The sequence below is a fragment of the Trachymyrmex cornetzi genome, unplaced genomic scaffold (assembly GCF_001594075.2).
Source record: "Trachymyrmex cornetzi isolate Tcor2-1 unplaced genomic scaffold, Tcor1.1 scaffold83, whole genome shotgun sequence".
Lineage (NCBI taxonomy): Eukaryota > Metazoa > Arthropoda > Insecta > Hymenoptera > Formicidae > Trachymyrmex > Trachymyrmex cornetzi.
In genome coordinates, this window is record NW_017300169.1 from 2,386,703 (window position 1) to 2,407,650 (window position 20,948).

At 33.6% G+C, this 20,948-nt stretch overlaps 1 protein-coding gene across 7 annotated transcripts in view; it reads right to left on the reverse strand.

The window, feature by feature from the left end:
• LOC108768884 (two pore potassium channel protein sup-9) overlaps window positions 1–20,948 on the reverse strand; it is a 41,738-nt gene that overhangs the window by 12,970 nt on the left and 7,820 nt on the right. For 3 of the 7 annotated variants that reach the window (XM_018519554.1, XM_018519553.1, XM_018519551.1), the window contains exons 4-8: window positions 11,337–11,493; window positions 11,084–11,171; window positions 10,636–10,826; window positions 9,927–10,111; window positions 8,875–9,026 (exon numbers count right to left, since the gene is read on the reverse strand). In XM_018519554.1, the coding sequence (XP_018375056.1) occupies window positions 8,920–9,026; window positions 9,927–10,111; window positions 10,636–10,826; window positions 11,084–11,171; window positions 11,337–11,493 (728 nt within the window). In that variant the 3' untranslated portion in view covers window positions 8,875–8,919. Of the gene's footprint in view, window positions 1–4,850; window positions 4,951–5,398; window positions 5,475–6,165; window positions 6,889–8,874; window positions 9,027–9,926; window positions 10,112–10,635; window positions 10,827–11,083; window positions 11,172–11,336; window positions 11,494–20,948 lie in introns of those variants that run through there. The other 4 variants (XM_018519550.1, XM_018519548.1, XR_001940512.1 and 1 more) reach the window with 3 other exon arrangements.

The window sequence follows — 20,948 nt, forward strand, 5'->3', positions numbered from 1 at the left end:
CATTTTTAAAAACGTACCAATAGATGGCCCACTCTGTAAAAACGTACCAATAGATGGCCCACCCTGTATAAATATCTTTATCCTCTCGAATTTTAAAATTTAAATATATTACTTTGAACAACGCGCAAGAAATGTATGCTCTACTGGAATACACCCATGAATGAGCTTTTTTCCTAACGATTTCCGTCGAGAGCGACAATAAAGCGTACTATTCGTCGTCGGAAATGAAACGCGACTTCCGGAAAAATCGCATGCGCGATGTGGCAAGCACATCAGTGGAAACGCGCTATTCACGCGTTTTTGCAATTAATTCGCACAGGGCGCGGTTTTCAATCGAAAAGTTTAACCGACTTGCACGCTCCGCGCTGTGGAATTAACGGGATCAACACTCGTGACGTTCGCCACGAATATGAGAAGGGAAGAGAGAGAAAGAGAGAGAGAGAGAGAGAGAGAGAGGGGGGGGGGGGGGGGGGGGGGGGGGGAGAGAGAGTGCTTCAAGTTTGACGATGTTAATTAAAACGCATATACCGGCCACGCGCGATAGCTGGTTCACGCGACGATGTATCATGTTTCATCGGACGGAGCTGTTGTTTGTACTCTCAATGTCCTTTTAACTAACAGGGCATTCGTTGAAAGAAAGGGGATGAAATTTGAAACAATGCATGGGCAAACGTACGATCGAACGAATAGTTCGGCATCGATTTATTTTCAAGCGGTCGCACGCTCACAAGTGACTTTCGCTTTTTCACGAAATTCGATATCCGGAGGTCGGTTTTATCTTAATTTTATCACGTCCATATGCTCTCTGACAGGAAATTACACACATGCGGATATATCACATGATACGACGCGTAAAGTAATCGTAAATGGGGAATCAACGGCAAATTATAAATATAATCTTCTTTTATCGAAAGAAATGTTGTCTTTATTACAGTAAATTTCAAATTACTCTGTCGTGTTTTTTCAAATGTTATGACTAAATTTTATAATTTTTATCAAAGTTAATACGCTTTTCATTATCACCTTTATCGTGGATATGACATTTAACTTGCAATTTTTATTTATACATCTCGTTATAATCGATATACTTTAAATTTTTGTTTCTGTCACATACATACACACACCACGCGCACACACACACACACACCCATCGAAGAAGAGATCCAGAGGCAACATTCAATTAATTAGGATCTATCATCCAGCGAGATTTCTATCATCTTTGATTGCTTTATATTTATTTAGCACTCGTACCTTATTTGCGAGCAAAAGTAAGATATCTTATGTCACTGATAATATAAAAAAGATACTTATTCTATCCGCTTTGCGCTAAGATCACTTACTTTTTCTTTTAAATTCCTTTCACTTTTATTTTATTTTATTTTACTTGTGTTTTATTTTTTGATTATTTCGGCATGTGTCGCTATGCATATAAATATAAAAAAATAATCTCGTGGTAAAAGGAGTAAATTCGCAATCCCTGTTCGTAATCCCTTTTTCCAAGTTTTCGTAATACGTAGCCTGCGGTTGCAGCGAATGAATAAAAGGATTAATGGGTTATTATTTTTCCTGCGCTTGTGGATTAATATCACCTCCCATATTCACGAGAGAATTAAAATTACAATTATTCAATGTAATGCAAGATCTCTCTGATTCAATTATGTAGAACGAATGGACAACACGAAATACGTCTTTTCAACATGAATAAATCTCAAAATGATGCGTTGTGCTATTTAAAGCTATTTTCTCAGATTCGAGTATCAACTTTTGGTATTTTTCCGAGTCAATACATCTGATTTAAAAAATGACATTGCACGTAATCAGACAGGATACTAGAGAAGAATAAAATTTAATTTGGAAATGTCATTTTATTCTTGTTAAATATTTAATTATTCCACGTATTTACTTATATTTGCATTATCTTGAGTCGTTATTTCACCGATTATATCTATTTCTCTTGTATCTGATTGCAATAAACATCAAAATTTTAGATAATTTTGTAAATTAATAACACCCAAGTGAGCAAGCTATAACAACGATAAGTATCACCAATAACAATCTCGTTGAACTAAAAAAAAGAAGGATAAATTACACATGAAAGTAATTCTTTTTCCGAATGGACAGAAAATAAAGGAACCTGGAGAATAACTGATTCTGTTTAATATTAAGTAGAACAGTTTCAGAATTAAAGGATCGTTTAGAATTTCAAGTCTTCTATCGATGCTATTCAACTGACAAAAACCTTTGCTTATTTCTTGAAGCCTAACGAGAATTAAAACAAAAATTGACAATGATAGTATGTCGCGAAGAACGATTTGTTTTTATTTCCTGTAATTTTACGGATCTGTCTGAAGGCGTGCAAAGTTGAAAAATAAAAAAATAAAGGAACGAGTCATCGAAGAATTCAGAAGACAGAAAACAGCATGAAAAATATATGTGAGTGACTTTCTTTTTTCTTTTCTCTAATAAATTATTTGTACTAAAGGAATTATTATATTAAATTATATATATTATTATCTATTAATACAACTTATCAATAAAGTTATTATAGTATATTTTATATTACTTTTTCAAGCAATTTAAGAATATTTTTCACTTTGAAAGTAAAGACAACAAAATAAAAAAATCTTGCAAATTAAAAAATACATTCGTGCGTTCTTTCCTTTCGTCACATTTTGACATAAACGTAATACAGCACTGTATGTAGTGTACTATATAATGCATCTTTCCCAAAAAAGAAGACCAAACCAGAGAGAAAATATCTGAAAATTTTATATTGGCGAATGGAGCCAATCGTTTTAAAAGACTCCTTATGCGGTTTCTCGATATAAAGTTTTGTCGGAGAAAAATGAGGTAGAAAGAACAAAGAGGAGAAGTAGGCGAGGAAAGAAATAAAAGGGTTTTACAAAGGAATGCCCAAGAGGGATTCTGTACAGCAAAGTGACAACTATATGCGCGCTTCGGCATTATGAGTTATCTAGCCTGCAGCAACATCTGCGCTTTTACACAAATTTCACCAACGAGTCGACGTATAACGTTACGTGCGATAGAAATATTTCCTACAAACCGATACATATTTCAAGTACTGTTATTTTGCCCGGGCAAAAGAAACGTATGTGACAGATAAATAATTAAAAGCTACATCAAAATATTTGAGAAAGAGAAAAATAAACTGAAATTTAAAAATAGATATTCAAAAAACGGAATTAAAGATGAAAAGTTGTGCACCGAAAGCTTGTAAAGCGAGTCTTACTTTATATACAACTATAATATATAAGGATCAAATTTGTTTACGACGGCTTTAATTTGTTTTAAAGACAGAGAAATTTCTCCAAATTTAAGAAAAGTCACGCAAAGAAAGAAGACAAAGAAATTTCTTTAAATTTAAGAATAGTCACGGAAAGGAAGAAGACAGCCTAGTTTATCCAATTGTCGATCGACGAGGGTATAATTTATATACCTTAAGGGAAAACTATTTCGAATAAAAACAAATTCGTTCGACGAGAGGAAGTAGAGGTTGCTCGTAAACCTCAAAACTTTCCACGAAACACAATTTTTCGCTTGCATTCGTGCTCATTCGTTTGATATATCTATCGTTTGCTAAGCGAGATGTTAAAAATATAATGAGCTTCGTGTAAAGCTTGTAATCCTCGAAATGGACGTTAAATGTTGCACGAGAAGAGGCTTTGTTTTCGAGTGAGAGCGGCTGTCGAGCCAGAAAGACAAATGCTTTTAAATTCGATCTTACTCGTAATTGAATCTCAGCTTTACTTTTAAGAGATGTGATATTTCTTGCGACTATATGCAGGGAGAGGTGTAAGCGAATGCAAATTTTACCAAGTGCCATATCAATCTCGCTTGGACAATTTTGCATGAAGCTCGAGATAAGTATAATCTGCAAGCGCGCGCGTAATCAGATTCCTTTTTTTAATCCTCGAAAGTGCCGCGCATATCGCACGTTCATTACTGAAGAGAACGTTCTTATCAGGAAACAAGGATTAACCTTGCTTGGAGAAGCAAAATTGTCTCACCAATTTTTAATCACGGGCATAAACGAGAATGATACAAGATAAAGAAAAAGTTTTGCTTGACACACTTCCCTATACTGTTCACATAATGATGTATATACAGTATATATTTTTACTCTACCGTTACGGCCAGTTTTTATGCTGAATGCTCTTCTTTTCGCATATATATATATATATAAAGCACACAGTTATTTTAATCAAGTATTAACAATGATTTCTCAACAATGTATTTATTGTATTATATTATTAATTCTGTATAAAATAATAACAATGGTATTAATAAAAATGCAACTGTTTTAACGTTTAGGAACTATAGGGAAAATAATTATTTCATTATTTTACTTTGCAACATTACATAACATATTGATTAAATTTCCAACTACAATTTCTTTAAAATAAAATATAAGATATAATTATTTACTTTTTCTATATTTAACAACTCTAAAAATTTTTTAATTATCACAACATCATTAATACTATGAGAACTGCAATTCAAAGCTTGAAATAAAGGAACGTATAAAAATTTCTCGATACTCTATATATTTTGTTTGCGACCATCTTTTTTTTTTAACAAATACAAATTTTATTATAGGATCGAAATTAATCAAATTCAAATCACAATGTAAATCACAATGAGAAAGCAAAGTATACTTTTTTCTATCTATGACGATCGTATTCCGCTACGTGTGTTTTACGATCGTATTCGCGTGAATGAGACAAAGTATTAAAACTATTACTTGTAAATGAATGTATTACGATTCTTCTAATGCGCTGCGCTGACCGCTTTGCAAAATAAGTTCAAAAAATTTGATTATTACAACTTACCATTCAGCTTAACAATGATCGCTCCTTACTCTTGCTTTTCGCGTTTTCGACGGCGATTCTCGAATTCCCATGGCGGTTTGCGGAACATAACATCGCACTGCTAAAATAGAAAAAAACCTGTTCGCACAATGTTCACGCGGAGTTTCATAAAATCGCGCCTAGAGAAGCGCCGATTATTTTAAACGATCCCGTTGATTTGTTTATAATAATAAGAAATCAATGTTCCATCGATCCATTGCCATAATATTTTTACACCATCGTTTCGTGTATACATAATATTATTTAATTATGATAGATCAATGTCGCTCTGCGCGTTACACTGTGCGTCTCGCATTAATTTTGTTTAACAGTAAGACAAGAGAGACAAGCAGTTTCTAGTTTGTCTATAATATCACTTATCACAAATAATGTCTCATTATGATCGACATGCTCACAGTATAATGTCTGGAACACTCGTATCACTGGCATCCGATATGGTCTGACTATGATTGACCCATATCACTTACGATTCATAAAGATTGACTATAATCAACTTATATATTGCTTACGTCCGATATATTGATAGATAAGTCGAAGAAAACGACTCGCAATTGGACTGCTTCCGAAACGGAACAATATCGAGTACATGCTTCTTTCGTTTTGCGAAATACACACTGCAAATTTATTCGATATTATTTATTCATTATCTCATTTCTTTGTTACTGTTTTGTCAAAATCATGCTTTAAAAATATGAAAAATCATCGTGATAAATTGATCGCGACGGCATCGCTGATTATTCCGCACTGATTGGCATTCGCGATTTACTTAATGGTCCGCATCCGTTCTCAATCTATCGCGGTGACGGGCATCATTGGAAGAACTCTTGAATTGAAACACGATGACCACATCGAATCACGTCCGCTCTTTACCCTGAGGGGTTGTTCCAAAGCGTCCCTTATGAAAAATGAATGCTCGACGTTGGACATATACGGAGATGATTAATTTTAAGCGAACGGAATATAAGAATTTAATAAATCATAAATAAAATAAATGATGCGAGTAATTTGTCAATTAAGGAATACTTTAAATTTAAAAAAAAATTCAAAAATTGAAAAACACTAGTGGAAAACAAAAGAGTCGTTTACAGACCGCATATCTTTTCTTATCATTCTCATTACGTTAATCGCTGATTCCATCATAATTCGGCGAGCTATTATATGCAACCGACAAACGATTTTAAAGATTATGACAATTTAATTATCTTTAAATTATCTCTGTTGCCCGAGTAGTATGGAAAGTTTCTATTTAGTGAATTAAATGTGTCACATTACTCACTCTGTTCCAAATTTAAGTTCCATCTCGTCTTATTTTCCAAGAATCATAAGCGACAGCTATTCCAATATTCCAATATAAAGTAGGAAGAATTTAATGCCATTGCGAAAGAGTCATTATCGGTACGAGAAATTCGTCAGCAAAGAACAAAGCCGCATGTCATACTGTAAAACCTCCACTATGTTTTCAATTAAAGAGGCTTCATTGATAATCGTCGATCGTAGACTGCACACTTTCTCGTTATAAATGTCATACTAAATGCCATCCCGATCGTATACGCGGGCTCTATCGAACTTGACTCTATGGACGTCGACGAGTGTCCTCGTTCGTGGCCGTCTATTCACGCGAGAGAGAATCCTTCTTCTAGCCGCAGATACACTCTGCAGTAAAATCCAACAAATGTTTCGATAAAACTATCCGTAACTTTTCACGTTTAAAACAAGCCTCATATCTCAACACTGAGATACGTTCAAACTTGGAGCTGGCGGATATCGAGCCGACACCGAGACCGAACTGTCGGTGGTGAACGACGAATAGAGCGCGATTCGACGCTCGGTGACAACGAGATCGATGAGATTCTTTAGTTTAGATCGAGATCTCGCGGCCGCGGTGCTTGAGGCGTTTGAGCTTCGATCGAACAGACAAAGCGAGATGAGGTCGGGAAATGCGAGATAAATGTTGAGCGAAATATGAGCAGGCCGAGCCGAATGACGACAGTGAACGAGGAGCGTACGCCGGCTTTTACGTACGGACGCACCCCCGTAGTGGCAGCAGGGCGCAGGATCGCTCTCCAATGTCTCCGGGGGTGGCTGTGGCGCATGTGCGGTAAATGTACAACAGGAACGCTGCATGCGAAAGCGCGTAGTCGCAGCCCCGTTCCATCGCGACCTGATCCCCCCCCCATCTCTCTCTCTCTCTCTCTTCTGATCCTTTTTTTCCTCTTTCCTTCTTTACTGCCATGCCGCCCTAGGCTTCTTTATCCCTTCTCCCTCTTTCATCTTTATAAATGCTTTCTTCGCCTCTATTACATACGCACTGTGATGCACTTTTTATTTTCCGAGATTACGTTAATAATGACGAGAATTCATATTGATTTCGCGCGATCGAAGAAACTTGGTTAAAGTTTTCCCTTTCCCATCATTTTTCTCGTTTTCTTGTTCGCGAATCTTTTTGTTGCGCAATTCGAAGCTCGCGCGAAACGACGACCGTCAAAAGCGCATCAATTTCCTGTCTTCAAGTACGCGATCATGCACTGTGATATATCATATGATGAGATATGCTAGACATAGATAAAATAAACTAGTAGCATTTTTGGCAAAATTCTGATTTTTCAAAAAGATTTACATTAACGCTCTGTTTACGTTCCTCTCTTTTCTGAATATATGTACGAGTATATCGTAAAAATAATTCACATTGTAATATATATAGCAAAGTATATAAATATAAAATAAGTTATAATTAAGTTTGCAATTGAGTTTTTGTTAAGTCATCAGTTACTCGTTATATTTTATTTTCTCATGATTTAAAATGTTCACAAGAATAAGCTTAAGTTGATGCAAAACGCAAAGAAATCAATAGTTGATAAACGGGTCAACCGTTTTTTGTACTAGATCCGTTTATATGGCGACCTGCATTATGTACTTATTTCTTACAATTGTAATATACAAAATGATTGAAATATTTTTTTTAGTCGATGATGTCCACTTTCATCTTGTTGAAAGTGGACATTAATATGAAATGGGAATGTTTCAAATCAATTAATATTTATATTCTATCTCGATAAGAGATACCTACTTGATATTTTCCTTACAATTATAAATACAATTAGTTACTTTTGCAAACGCTCGATAGCTTCTATATTGTCGTGGATATCTTCAGATATCGTAATCGCGTTTCACATTGCACGTGTGTGTGTGTGTGTGTGTAATATATATATATCGATATATCTATTTCGCACGATGACGTCTGATCTTTCTCTTTCTCTCTATTCTCGTGTCGACAGAATGCTCGCTTCGTCAAATGATCCGATAATCGGATAACGAAAAATTCCAACATGCAATTTTAGAAATGGTAAAATGTTTATCGAAAAGAAAGATTTCGTAAAATTGTATTGTTTCGAAGAGTGTAAAACTGATTTTTGATACTTATAATGTGATACTTTGAACAACTATTTAACCGATGAAATAGTACAACGTTAATTTTTTCTTCATAAAACTTTTAACTTTTAAAGGAAAACCTTGGAGTTTCGAAGGAGAGTAAATGGATAACCCACGTTTTCCTTGCGACATGGAATAGTCATATAGAATTTATAGTTTACGATTTTTGTCTTGTTGCTCTTACTGTAATGCAATACTTCTACTCAATCGTTCGTTCACTCACGCCCCTACGCCTCGCGAAATATTTGAAGGAGAATTCAAAAAGAGCAGAGAGAGAACATCAAAGATACAGCTACATGATACAAACGATTGCTCTTTGCTCGTACGGATCGCATCTAGCACAAGCAATCTTTTTTTTTTATAAGAAATGATTTTCAGTGAAAAATGTCTCGTAAATATGTGTACCTATTTCTTAGCATTAAAGTGCAGGAAGAATTTTAGGAAAATTAAATTAAATCTTTCTTGTGAAGACTAAAAATCCTATCATCCTATCATCATAAATCATCATAAAATTAGATTATTGAATGATTGAGAATGGAAATATTTATTAACTTACCAATTAAAGTAGTGGTGGTGCAGAATCACGATGAAAACTCGTTCGTCATCTTTCACATCTGAAGATGTACTTGACGATGCGCACTAGGTTGCGTATCTTCGCGATCACCTCCTCTTGCATGAGATTAAAACACATAGCGATCAGTGCCATTCCTGAAAATACAAAAATATACATTACAAGTGATTCGATGTCTCTGTAAAGTCTATATCGAATATTAGATTAGAGCGTGATTTTAAGCATCGCGGATATTATTGCGCTAATTGTTGCGTAAATTGAGAGCGCCGTTCGCGCGTATGGAAGCGGTCGAAACATTTGAAAGCACTTGAATATTTTCCAAGAAAAATCTGCCCAGCAATCGGATATTGATTGAAACGAACTTAATGCGCTCGCAGCATAGAAAGCTGTACTGCAACGAATAAAATCACGTTGCAGGATTAAAAGCGGTTGATCCCTTTTAAAACGATTGTCTTCGCATCATAGCGTTGAGCGTCAAAAATTCTGTGACAATCGGATTATACTTCTTAAAAAATGAAGTATCTATTTTTTATTCTAATTTTACTAGCGATTAAAATATATGATTAAATCATATCCATTCAGTCTGTAACATGATAATAATATTAATAGAATAGAATTTATTACACTTCAGCGTACAGCCAAGAAGGGGACTTGGTTTACATAATTCCTTATCTCATTCATTCCTCTATACCTCGCCCACATGCTATCACACATCTATACATATATATATTTTATATATTCTTATGTAATTATAATATATTACATCTATCTCTTTACTTTCCTACTTTTCTGATTAAACCCTCTTACTTCTATTCTTTACCTACTTTATTTCTTTTCACTTTATCCATTTTCATCTTAGAGTTATATCCGATTCTAATGCTATGATAATAATATTAATAATGAATATCGTCTTATTTATAAAGGAACGTTTAATTATTAGCAGTTAAGAGGATTTTCTTGAAGGAAGCTCTAAAATGGACTCTTACATAAAAATAATAAGAGGTGTAGATTATCGTATATGTATATGTAAAACTTACCAAGCATTAGGTACATTGAACACATGACAAAAGATAAATCAAAGGCATGTCCGGAATAGATTTTCTCGCCAGGAACAATATCGCCGAAACCTATGGTCGATAAAGAAACGAAGCAAAAATAAGAACCATCCAGCATATCCCAAGATTCCCATGTCGAAAACAGAAATGCACCGCCCCAAATATACCTATCGGGTAAAAAGTAAAGGAAAGTGCTGTCAATTCCAGACAATTTTTCAAGAGGTTCTTTTAAATTTTTGAAAGTAAGTGACATCAAGTTTAATGCAATGTTAGACTTGCATTAAACTTGATGACTGATCGAACTGAAAATAAACATCAATATATACTCCAAGTACATCACGTCCGAAAATTATACTCTGTAATTTTACCTTAATAGAATTTTGATTTGAATAGAAAAGAATTTGACAATCTTGAAATTAATTTTCAATTAAACACTTGTAACTTTTCAAATTAAATAATACCAGAGAATTGTAAAAATATTTATTTCATATTAATTATTAAAAAGTAATGTTACACCATATCGTTCGAGTTATCATTTTACTAAAAAACTTTAAGTATCTAAAAAACTCTTTTTATATCAAGAGAATTTTTATTATTTTTTAAAAATTTATTTATCTGTTATATCTTCTTTAAAAGTGAATCCTTTAATTAACCCTATTTCTCTTTATTATCTCTCTCGTCAGATACTCACCCCACCATAATAGCAAGACAGAGAGTTAACGGCACCGTGACGTGCTGAGGATCGTAGCTGTCACTCTCGTCGTCATCGTCTTCGTCATCGCCGTCGCTTCCGTTAACTTCTCCGTTGTCCTCGTCTCTAGGTAAAGTTTCTTCTACATTCAAGCTTGACGTATCTATCTCCTCGCCATACGTGCTTACAATCTACAGACAAATTTTCTTTGAATATTCCCTACTTGATATCCCGAACATACCAGAATTCGCTTGTAACAATAAGGCATTGATGTCTTTGATATTGAAAAAATTTTGCTTTATCTCGATTAGTTTTAGAGAGATTTCGAATGTATAATAGAAATAATTCTGAGAGATTCTGTGTGAAAGCCTTATTTTCTCTTGCATCACGATGCTACTTTGTTATAATGGAATTGAATTGTAATTCTGGTTGCAACGGTGTCGCTTACCTGCGGCCACCGATCTCTTTTCGCAGCAGTATCATTCGATATCTCCGACGCTCTCGCACTTGCCGCATCGTATGGTCTTCTTCGGCACCTTGAAAAATCGATCGAGATTAATTCGACGATGACGATTTAAAATCTGATTTTCGCTATCGAAAAAGGTAAATACTGAAAAGATGAATAGGAATGTAACATATGATACTACAGAAAAGATCAATAGGAACGCGACACATTTTTGCGACGAGCAGAACGGTCTTACTTGCACAAGCAACAGCGGGCGTAGGTCCACTTGAAGCTTCTGGCCAGAATGTCACCGATATTGCTGAGGTAGAGAAGGAAAAGCGGCATCCCTATTATTGCGTACACTATAGTTGCGACTTTGCCCCATTTCGTCTTGGGACAAATGTTGCCGTAACCTGCGCAGTTAAACGAGAACACGGCAAGTGAGTTTATCGACAAGCCTCGTTGCTTTGCTTCGGTTCTCTCCGCTTCGGTCATTTCTTGCTTTATACCATTCTACAACTATCCGTGAGCTGATTCATTTATTATTAATTTATTGCCCGCGGTGTTCTGATAGAAACTCATATAATATCATATTGTTCGAATTATTAATTACGCAAACACACGTGATTAAAATATTTATTCCAAAGAAAAAGAAAGAATATACCGAACGTCTGAATTCACTTTCATGATTAAAACAAGAATCTTTTAATGTACGGATTCTGTTCATTTAAAATATTGTTATGTTCTAAGGACAATTTATTTGTATATTTAGACAAAAAAGGTAATTTATATCTCGATACATTTTTAAATTATTATATTTCTGCACAAAGTGATCCGCACTATATTTATTAGTGCGGATTAAGCTTGTCCTCGGATAACTACGAAAACTTTACTGTCGCGACGATATTCATAAAGTATCAATCTTCCTAGTAATTCAACCGGACGTTGTTTCAACGGACATATCCGTGAGAGTTTGACCGCATGCTACTGAAAGTTTCAGGTTTATCTCGTGGGAGACGTAAACAATCTCGTGGAATCTACTTGGACATTTTCATGTTTTATAAGGTGGCGAAATGTAGTGTTCTATAAACCGAGCAAGTAAAAGTCTTTAAAAAAGAAAAGAAAATACCGCGAAATTCCATCCGCGTCTCCATAAAGCGGAAATGATTTTCCACGGAATTAAAGAAAGATCATATTCACACGAAGCGTCGGTTGCAAAGACTAATCGTAAGCAGCAGTGTCGTTCGTTTTAAGGCAAATTGTTTAAATCATGTCTGTTTGCGTTCGTTTCTCTCGTTACAGACCGAATTCGACTTTTTACATCTTTTTTTTCAAAGAGATTCCTCTCTCAAAGAGAATCTTCCTATCAATATAATAATCTGGCAATCAACTACTGACGACTATTATCGCGATCGGTTTATCGAGTAACGACTTTTGATATTTCCTCGTTTTAATTTGGTCTCTATTTCGGCCATTTATCATTCGCAAAAGGAGCAAAAAGTATGCACCAACAAATTTTAGCCCAGTGCCAAAAAAACTGTCGAATTGATGTACGATACCAGGGACGAATTCGAGCATGCCTTGTAACCGCGCGAAGTCGCCACGAAAAAAAGCTTGTTCAGCTGCTCTTTTTTCCATACACGTGCACAAATATGCGCGAAATAGGGAAGTAACAAAAGAGGAACGTGACGCGAGGATATATATTCAGTATGATTTTTCAGGAAAACTACATGTCGAATCTCTCGCATGCGAAATGACCAATTCCGGGATGCACGAGACGTAGACTTTATTATCGAGATCCCGTCTCTCGGATAATGTCGAAAATCTCGTAACGGCAATTCTTCTTATCGCGATCTTGCGTTAAACAATCGCCATTGTTGCGATACGTACAATATATATGTACATTTTAATAAAAATTAAAACTTTTAAAAACCTATAAGTGCATAGGTTTTAAAATAAAAGGTGACTTTTTGTGAAAAATTAATCTACGCAATAAATTTAGATGACTTTGTAATTTATTTTTTAATTCGCTTATTAGTCTTAGAATTACGCAATCAGATCCGTAATTTTCATTTTGTATTGAAAAAAAAATGATGATATAGTTGTAGCAAAAATTGTCTATTGCTTCTGACAAAATCGAGAACCGTATAATTTTTTCTCTTTGTCTTCTTTTCTTTTAGCATTTTTACACAGTTTTACTTTTTGGAGGAAGGGGAAGCATCGATCTCGTTAATTTTCGAGAATCGACACTCACGCCGATGATTTACGGCATGGCCGAATCAAAATGAACGCTCGACGTCCGATCGCGCGAACGCGTCTTTTAGCGACGATAAAACGGCGGCGCCGACCGATTGTATATGACAGCGATAAAACCTCTACAGTAAATCGACGCGTTTAAAGCTGCGTCTACGCGGACACTGCGAATATTCCCTATTCACGACGATGTTTTATAGCGTGTGTGTTCCGCTCATTTCGCGCCTAAAATACGATGTAAGCGCGGAAGGCAGAACGCGCTTGAGACAATTCTTTCTACATATTTAATTTAATGTAATGCTTAATTTTAAGTACTTAAATTTAATTTTGTGATGTTTTTTTGATAAATATGTTTTTAGCACAAAATTTCTAGATCGTCATATCTTACATGCATCTTTGTCGATTTATTTTACCTCTGTTGATTCAGGAAAATACAAAATGCCATTTCCATTTTAAATACATATATTTAAAATGGAACTATTTTAAATATTACCCAGTCCTGGTTGATTGACTAAATCGTATGACTTTATCATCAATGAAATCGAAGCGAAAGATAAAAATCGAAATATGTAGCCGAAACAATTTATCCCCTTTACACAATATCTTTAATTTGAGAGCGTGAATTGCGTTTGTTCACACGAAAATGATGTACTATTCACGCACCACGCACGTCCATAAAAATCCTCTCATGCAATTCGCAACGAGTCGGATCAGAGTCGCGGAATCGGCTATATCCCGACGCAATGTCCAAAACTCTATACGGTAAAAAGCGTCGAAAGAGATTTTCTCGCGCGTCGAATAAACAATATGTGCCATTGCGGATAGCATGCAGCGACTGATTTTTCAGCGTTATTTTTTAATGCTTGTCCGCAAACGAATAAACGCAACATCGACTTTGTTAATCTAATAATCGAGAGAGATTGCGTCTTGATACAATTTTTGTATTCATTTTTCCAAAAATCTATTGTTACAAAAAAGTAGAAAAGAAAGCAACTGCAATAATGCTATTGCAAGTTAACTGCAACTATAATTCGCATCATAAGTATCGATAAATGCTATAAACATTTGTGCTCGTTTCATTATGAGATAGTTAGAAAGTAATATCTACTCTCTAAATTTCTTAGAGTAAAATCTCACTCCAAAAGAGTTAAAATACAGTCAATATTGAAAAAGAATGAAAAATTTGCACTCTTAAATAAGAGTGGCAGATTTTTACGCTTTTTTAAAGTGAGATTTACTTAAAAAAAAGGAGTGATATTATTTTTCTTTGAAATTAATCTCACTCCAAAAAAAAAGAACAGAAATCTGCCACTCTTACTCAAGAATGTAAACTTTTCACTCTTTTTCGATATCATAACTTAAAGTGGCAATATCTTAACTCTTTTGGAGTAAGATTTCGTTCCAGAAATTTAAAGAGTAAATAAAATAGAATGTTATTCTCATAATATTATCGTAACACATCAAAAGTAAGTTATTATCATAATAATTATTATATGGTAATATTACATTTTTTAATTTTACAAAGAAATGGAACGAGTTACTATTATGGAAGCATAATTATCTATTTAATAATACAAAGGAGCTCCAGAGTCTCGTAACTAAAATATTAAAATGTTCTACAAGTTACAATGTTATTATATATACATGCAAACCATCTTTTTTTTTTAGGAGGATTAAATCCTCTACAGAGTCTCCCCTTAAGCGACCACAAATGAAGATGTTACTTTTATGGTGTCGCAAATTCCGTTTTACTTCACGTTGGTATACGAAGCTTTGAAGTTGAAGAAGCAGAAGAAATTTAAGAGAAAGGTTCGTAAAGAAACGCTTATTAAATAAAGATAGGTTTACTCTTTAAATATTCTATCATCTAATTCTGCCAACTACTTTTATTCTAAGATTCAAATAAAAAATGGAAAATGGAAAACAGAATGTTACACTCAAAACCGTTACTTAAAAAATTAAAATAATACTTTTATATTATACATTTTTCTCATAATAATCAAAATGCATCAAATGCATTATTTTATAAATTAATATGAATGACAAATAAACAAATATGTAAAATGTTGTACGAGAATTAAATATACATATTTACATCTACGCTTCAAATATTCTAAATAAATCGGAAATGTTTAACTACATTTTGGTACAAACATTTTTTGTTATTTTTTAATTGTAAATATGGCAACAAAGTTCTTTATGCAACTTTGGACTCGCTCTATGAACAATGTAATATGCGCACATTTCATAGTCGGAAATGAAACCGGAAATAATGGGCCATGCACGCGAAAATTAATGTCGTTATACGAGTCGACGAATACTGGTGCATAAAACCACTGCGCATATATGGAGTGTTTTAGGAATTTTGATTAAATACTTTTAGATTTAACATTTTTTAAGTTGTGTATTGAAATACCGGTAACTCAGAGTTATAAGGCATCAAAAGTGAAACAATTAGACTTTTATAATATAATTAAATGTATAAATGATCTTATATATATATATAAAAAAATTTCTAGCTTTATTTCAATTCGCATGATTGTTATTTCTTTCAAAATTTCTATTAAAATGTACTTTTGATTTAGATTTTCAAGATTTTTTTTATTACAACTACATATCAAGTACTTATTACTATAATACTTTTGAGTAGTAATAGAAATGATACAAAATGATAGTGCAAATAGAAAAAATAATTTGAGACCTTTTTTGGTACGTTAGAATATTAAATTTTAAATATTGCAAATAATTATTTCGTCTACAGATAATTTAATTCTGCCCGTTATTTACAGGCATGATTAACTTCAACAAACGCGAAATTGCTGTTTTATTGGCTGCTGTGACGTGAAACGTTAACAATTATATCGCGTCATTTTTTTCAATTTATATTAAAGTTTTTGCACAAAAATATGAATTATCGAATATCAATTCGATGTAACAGGGAATTTGATGTTTTCTTTCGACTAGCTTTAACAGAAAATTTTGTCTTTACTTATATGCGTTTTTTTTTTGTAGACGGAGGATCTTACAAAACCGGTCAAATATTCTTTTATCAAAAATTCCGATGGTTTCTATTTTGACTGCAATTTTCTATAACATTTCTCGTTCAAAAGATCTTATCTTGAAAGGTAAAATTCTACAAAATACACACATGAGACATGTGAAAAATGATTTGGATGATGAAAATCTTTATGTTTATTGTTTGTATTTTATCGCATTGATAAGTTAGATGTAGCTACAGTTCAAAAATAAGAATGCATTAAAAAAATAACAATATATAATCACTGATAGAGGTTGCGTAACTAGTCACTTTAAAATGCGCGACATGTTTGAAACTTATGTAAATCTAAATTCTATATTTTCCATGAGGACAAAAGTCTTTTGCAAATCTATGAACTCTATTTTGCGAATCTATGAATTTATGAAATTTAGTATTGATTTTTACTGATCAAAAGAGAATAAAATACACAGGAAGCAAAAACATAAGCCAGCCATTATTGTTCTCCAAAGAGTGGAAATGGCATTTACGAACCGTTTTCGATTGCCAAAATCGGAAAAATATACGCAAACGATATTACAAGTCATTTAGAAGACTTCTCGCATTTTAAGAATGAATATCATGAACAAATCGCAAATACTTTTTATCAATTTTCGGAAAAATTCAACGACACTGGTGGCACGTGTAAAATATGACCAAAATTCACGTAACATGTATATAAAAGTAATTGAGTACTATGGTTGAAGCGTGTGCGTGCATCAAAATCTAAAAGAGATAGGAAGTTCTCGACATGGCAGAATAGAACGATGGTACGTATGGAACGTATGGAACGTATGGAACGAGACCCAAGTTGATCGACGAGTTATGTTACGTATCGCCGTTGACATTTGACTTTCCGGTCGTTTCGCACGTACAATATTTTCCCCGGCGTAACAATGTAACTCAACCATGTAACTCGGAATATGTATTATACGTACTGCGTGCGATTTTTTTAACAGTTTGTTAAACATTAAAAAACTCCATTTCTGTAGGCTTTGCGCACTCATTATTTGGATCGTATACGAGTTTATAAAGCCGGCAAAAGGTTGAGTAAAACGATGTTTGTCCACAGCGACGTTATGTAAACCACTGGCGACCATTAGGTTATTATTGCCAAGCCTAAATCCATCACTAAATGAATAACGATATACCGATGTCGGCATTTATAATCTCAAACTCAATTAACTGATGATGTTTATAAAAATGTTATCCAACTTCGCTGATGATAAAGTTAAAGTTTTTTCGTCGTTGATACGTGCGAGAGAACCGTTTCGCCTATTCATTATTATCGATTTTATGGCGATTATGTAATCTTTCAACGGCGAGCGTTAAAGATTTAGTAAAATATAAAAGCACAAAGACGTTTTTATACAGATTCTCTTAAAGTCGCGAAAGGCGAGTTTAATCGCAAATTCTTTGAAACTGAGCTTTTCATAACTCTTGACTTTTAATTTAATAATCAAGGTTTTAATGTTGAATATTAAAATTAGTTTTAAGACCGACAGAAACGAATTTAAATTGAATATATTGCACTTAATTATTAAAATATCAAATTTGTAATGTTACGTTTTATCGAGTCTTAATTTGAAATTGCAAGAGATAAATGGGAATATATTTTCAGACCATTTTGCGTGCATTCACATGTAAAAGCTTCCATGTTAAATGTACATTGACGATGTGCATTTAGTTTTAACAGTGTACATGATAATTCTAAAACGCTGATAACCATACTGTGAAGCATTGCGTACGTCGCCAGTGATGTTTATCATTTTCACTAACTGACAATTTTGGCAGCCGGGATCACCTGATTTTATCCTCTTTCGCTTCCATGATGATTTACTGCAACACGCCATGACATAAATTAACATGATATATGCACTCGTCATATCATTTGTTTCCATTCGTTTCCATTTGTGGCGGTTTAAAGTATGTTTGGGCAATGCATAAAGCAAATTGGATTATGACATAATAATCTTAAAAACCGAAATAAAATAGTAGAAAAGCTGTTAATTAATACCAGGTAAAGTAATATAAACCAGGAACAACAGAAAGAAGAGAGAGAGAGAGAGAGAGAGATTTATGTAAAATGAAAACAAAAAGAAATTTGGACAATTCCGCAAATGTTTTAAAATTATTCTCGGGACTGCGGATGATTGATACTAATTAATTAGAAATCTCGAATGTCAAAACGTTTTGTTCATATCGACTCGAATGGTACTATCAGCATAACGACATGCTTGTCTTGCCACGCACGTAACAGGTATCACGTGCCAGACGTATCAGGGACATTAGTCCGTTTGGGTCGGGCCTCCGGCCAGAGAATTATTGGCGATTAACCAAAAATACGGAAACCGATATCCCGCCCGTACTTGTGCATATGTTTGTTATTTCTCCGTCTCGAACGATGAGAGCGACCGACGCGACAGTGTCGTCGCATACATGGTTAGCGATCAATTATCGCGAGGATTAATCGCGGGAGGTTTCATCGCGGCACCAATTTATCGGCTTGTCAAGAAGTTTAACGGCGAAATGATTCCCTCTGAAAATTAATTATGCCCGTTGCCGGCGATGTCGGACAATCGCTGTCGCGCTTGATTTATATCGCGTTACCGACTATTTCCACATCCCCTTGTGATACTATACGGTTATTATACCTGAAACTCTTGATAATCTGAACAATAAGCAAAAGTGTCAATCGACCTATATTCAGGCAAATTATTAATTTTCCCATTCTTTTTGTTTTCGAAATACAATTGAGAGAAAAGTGTTTCGCTTAATATCGAATTTAAATAAAATAAAAAAATATATAAATATTATCCGCTTGGATGTGTAATAACAAATTAAACTAGGTAGATAGACGAAATAACGAGCAATAAAGGGTCTAATTGAACTAGTTTATTATAATAAAATAATTAGAAAATTAGTTAGTAATATGTATATTGTAAAATTAGTTATCATATATGTACATTATCACAGTAAAACGATGGTACATTTTGACTATATTAATTCTAAATCTTCATCAGTCTGATGACAATCTATCATGAATTAAAATTTCATTACAGTAATAAAACAAAAAGAAAAAATACGTTAGAAGAATTCATGATATAACAGGTTGAAATGGAAACATGAAGTTATATCGAAAATTAGATACAATGATGAATTGGCATTGTCCTGTGTTCCAAACTATTTCATAATTGGATGACGAGAAAGAGCAGAGCCAAGAAATTTAAAAGAGCTGTGTAAAGTCAATAGTAAAGTAATATTTACGAAACCTGATGTGAATTGGAAATATAAGACCTATTCTTTTTGACTGAACTTTTGCACCAATTCATTTTTCTTTTTCTTCTTCGTCCTAAAGAGAAAAGGAAGAAAGAACTGATGCGGAAGTTTAGCTAAAAAGAACAGGCCTATTATCTCCGGATTCTTAAGTAAATTAATGTATCCAATAATATTAAACAAAACTTCATGTTCTGACGAGCGCTAACCGGGAAATGCCCTTAGGCATTTGTTAAATAAATATTAATAAATAAATTGTATTTGTTAAATAAATATTGACTTAAATACGCGAGAATAGTTACTGTATTTTATCTCAAATACAAAGAATATGCTATATAAATTTATTTTATAAAACTCACTTTAGACGGATATATATATATCTTTCTATTTTTGTATTAAAATCGATGATAGAATTTATAATTTTATGCAACGTAATATGAAAAACGTTTGGAAAATTAGAATATATGCATAAAATATATATTTAAATGTACAGTATATAAAATTATAAGGCATATATAAAATATTAGCTAAAAATCATAAATCTGACGTACATAAGTTATGGACAGATTGTTTAAGTCTAAAATGGATTGAGTGACAATAAATCGATCGACGTATATCTTGATATTTCTTTTTATTACATGTGTAGTAGGTAGTGATCTCTTCCACGTGTATCTAAATACACGTGTATCTTCAATCACGTTTAACACCATGATTTCTATATAGAGTGCTGACGCGCATACATGAAGCCACGCATGTATCGCCTATTAGATATCATTTATTCAACGAGGCTTGAGTCGACAGATCCTCGTGTCTTCAAAACGCAATCATTTAAAGAATTAAGAGTCAACAAAAGTGACGAGTCAACTCATGTACATCTTATTTACGGTATAGATATATCTGCACTATCATGTATTGTAGCGTTGAAGAAATATTTGCCATACAATATTTTTTTACTTACATGTGTACAAAGATAAAAAAAAAGTAAGAGCACAATTTTGTAATTTTGCTTTTAAAAGTATTATAATAAATAAAATGATCTGCTTTATGCTTACAGTACAGATACATGTCTTCGTGCTGATATTTTATCTCTTAGAAGTAGTATCGCGTCATGAGACCTTCTCAACTTCTTTTTTTATGAAAAACAACCTACAAAGGTGCATATAGAGCCGGATTTTGCAATTTAATTCTTACAATATTATATTAAACAAAATTATCTGTACTTTAACTACATTTATAGTGTAAATTGAATAGGATATCAAGACAATTTTTTATTTTATCTCTTTTTCCAACAAAAATGCTCTGTAT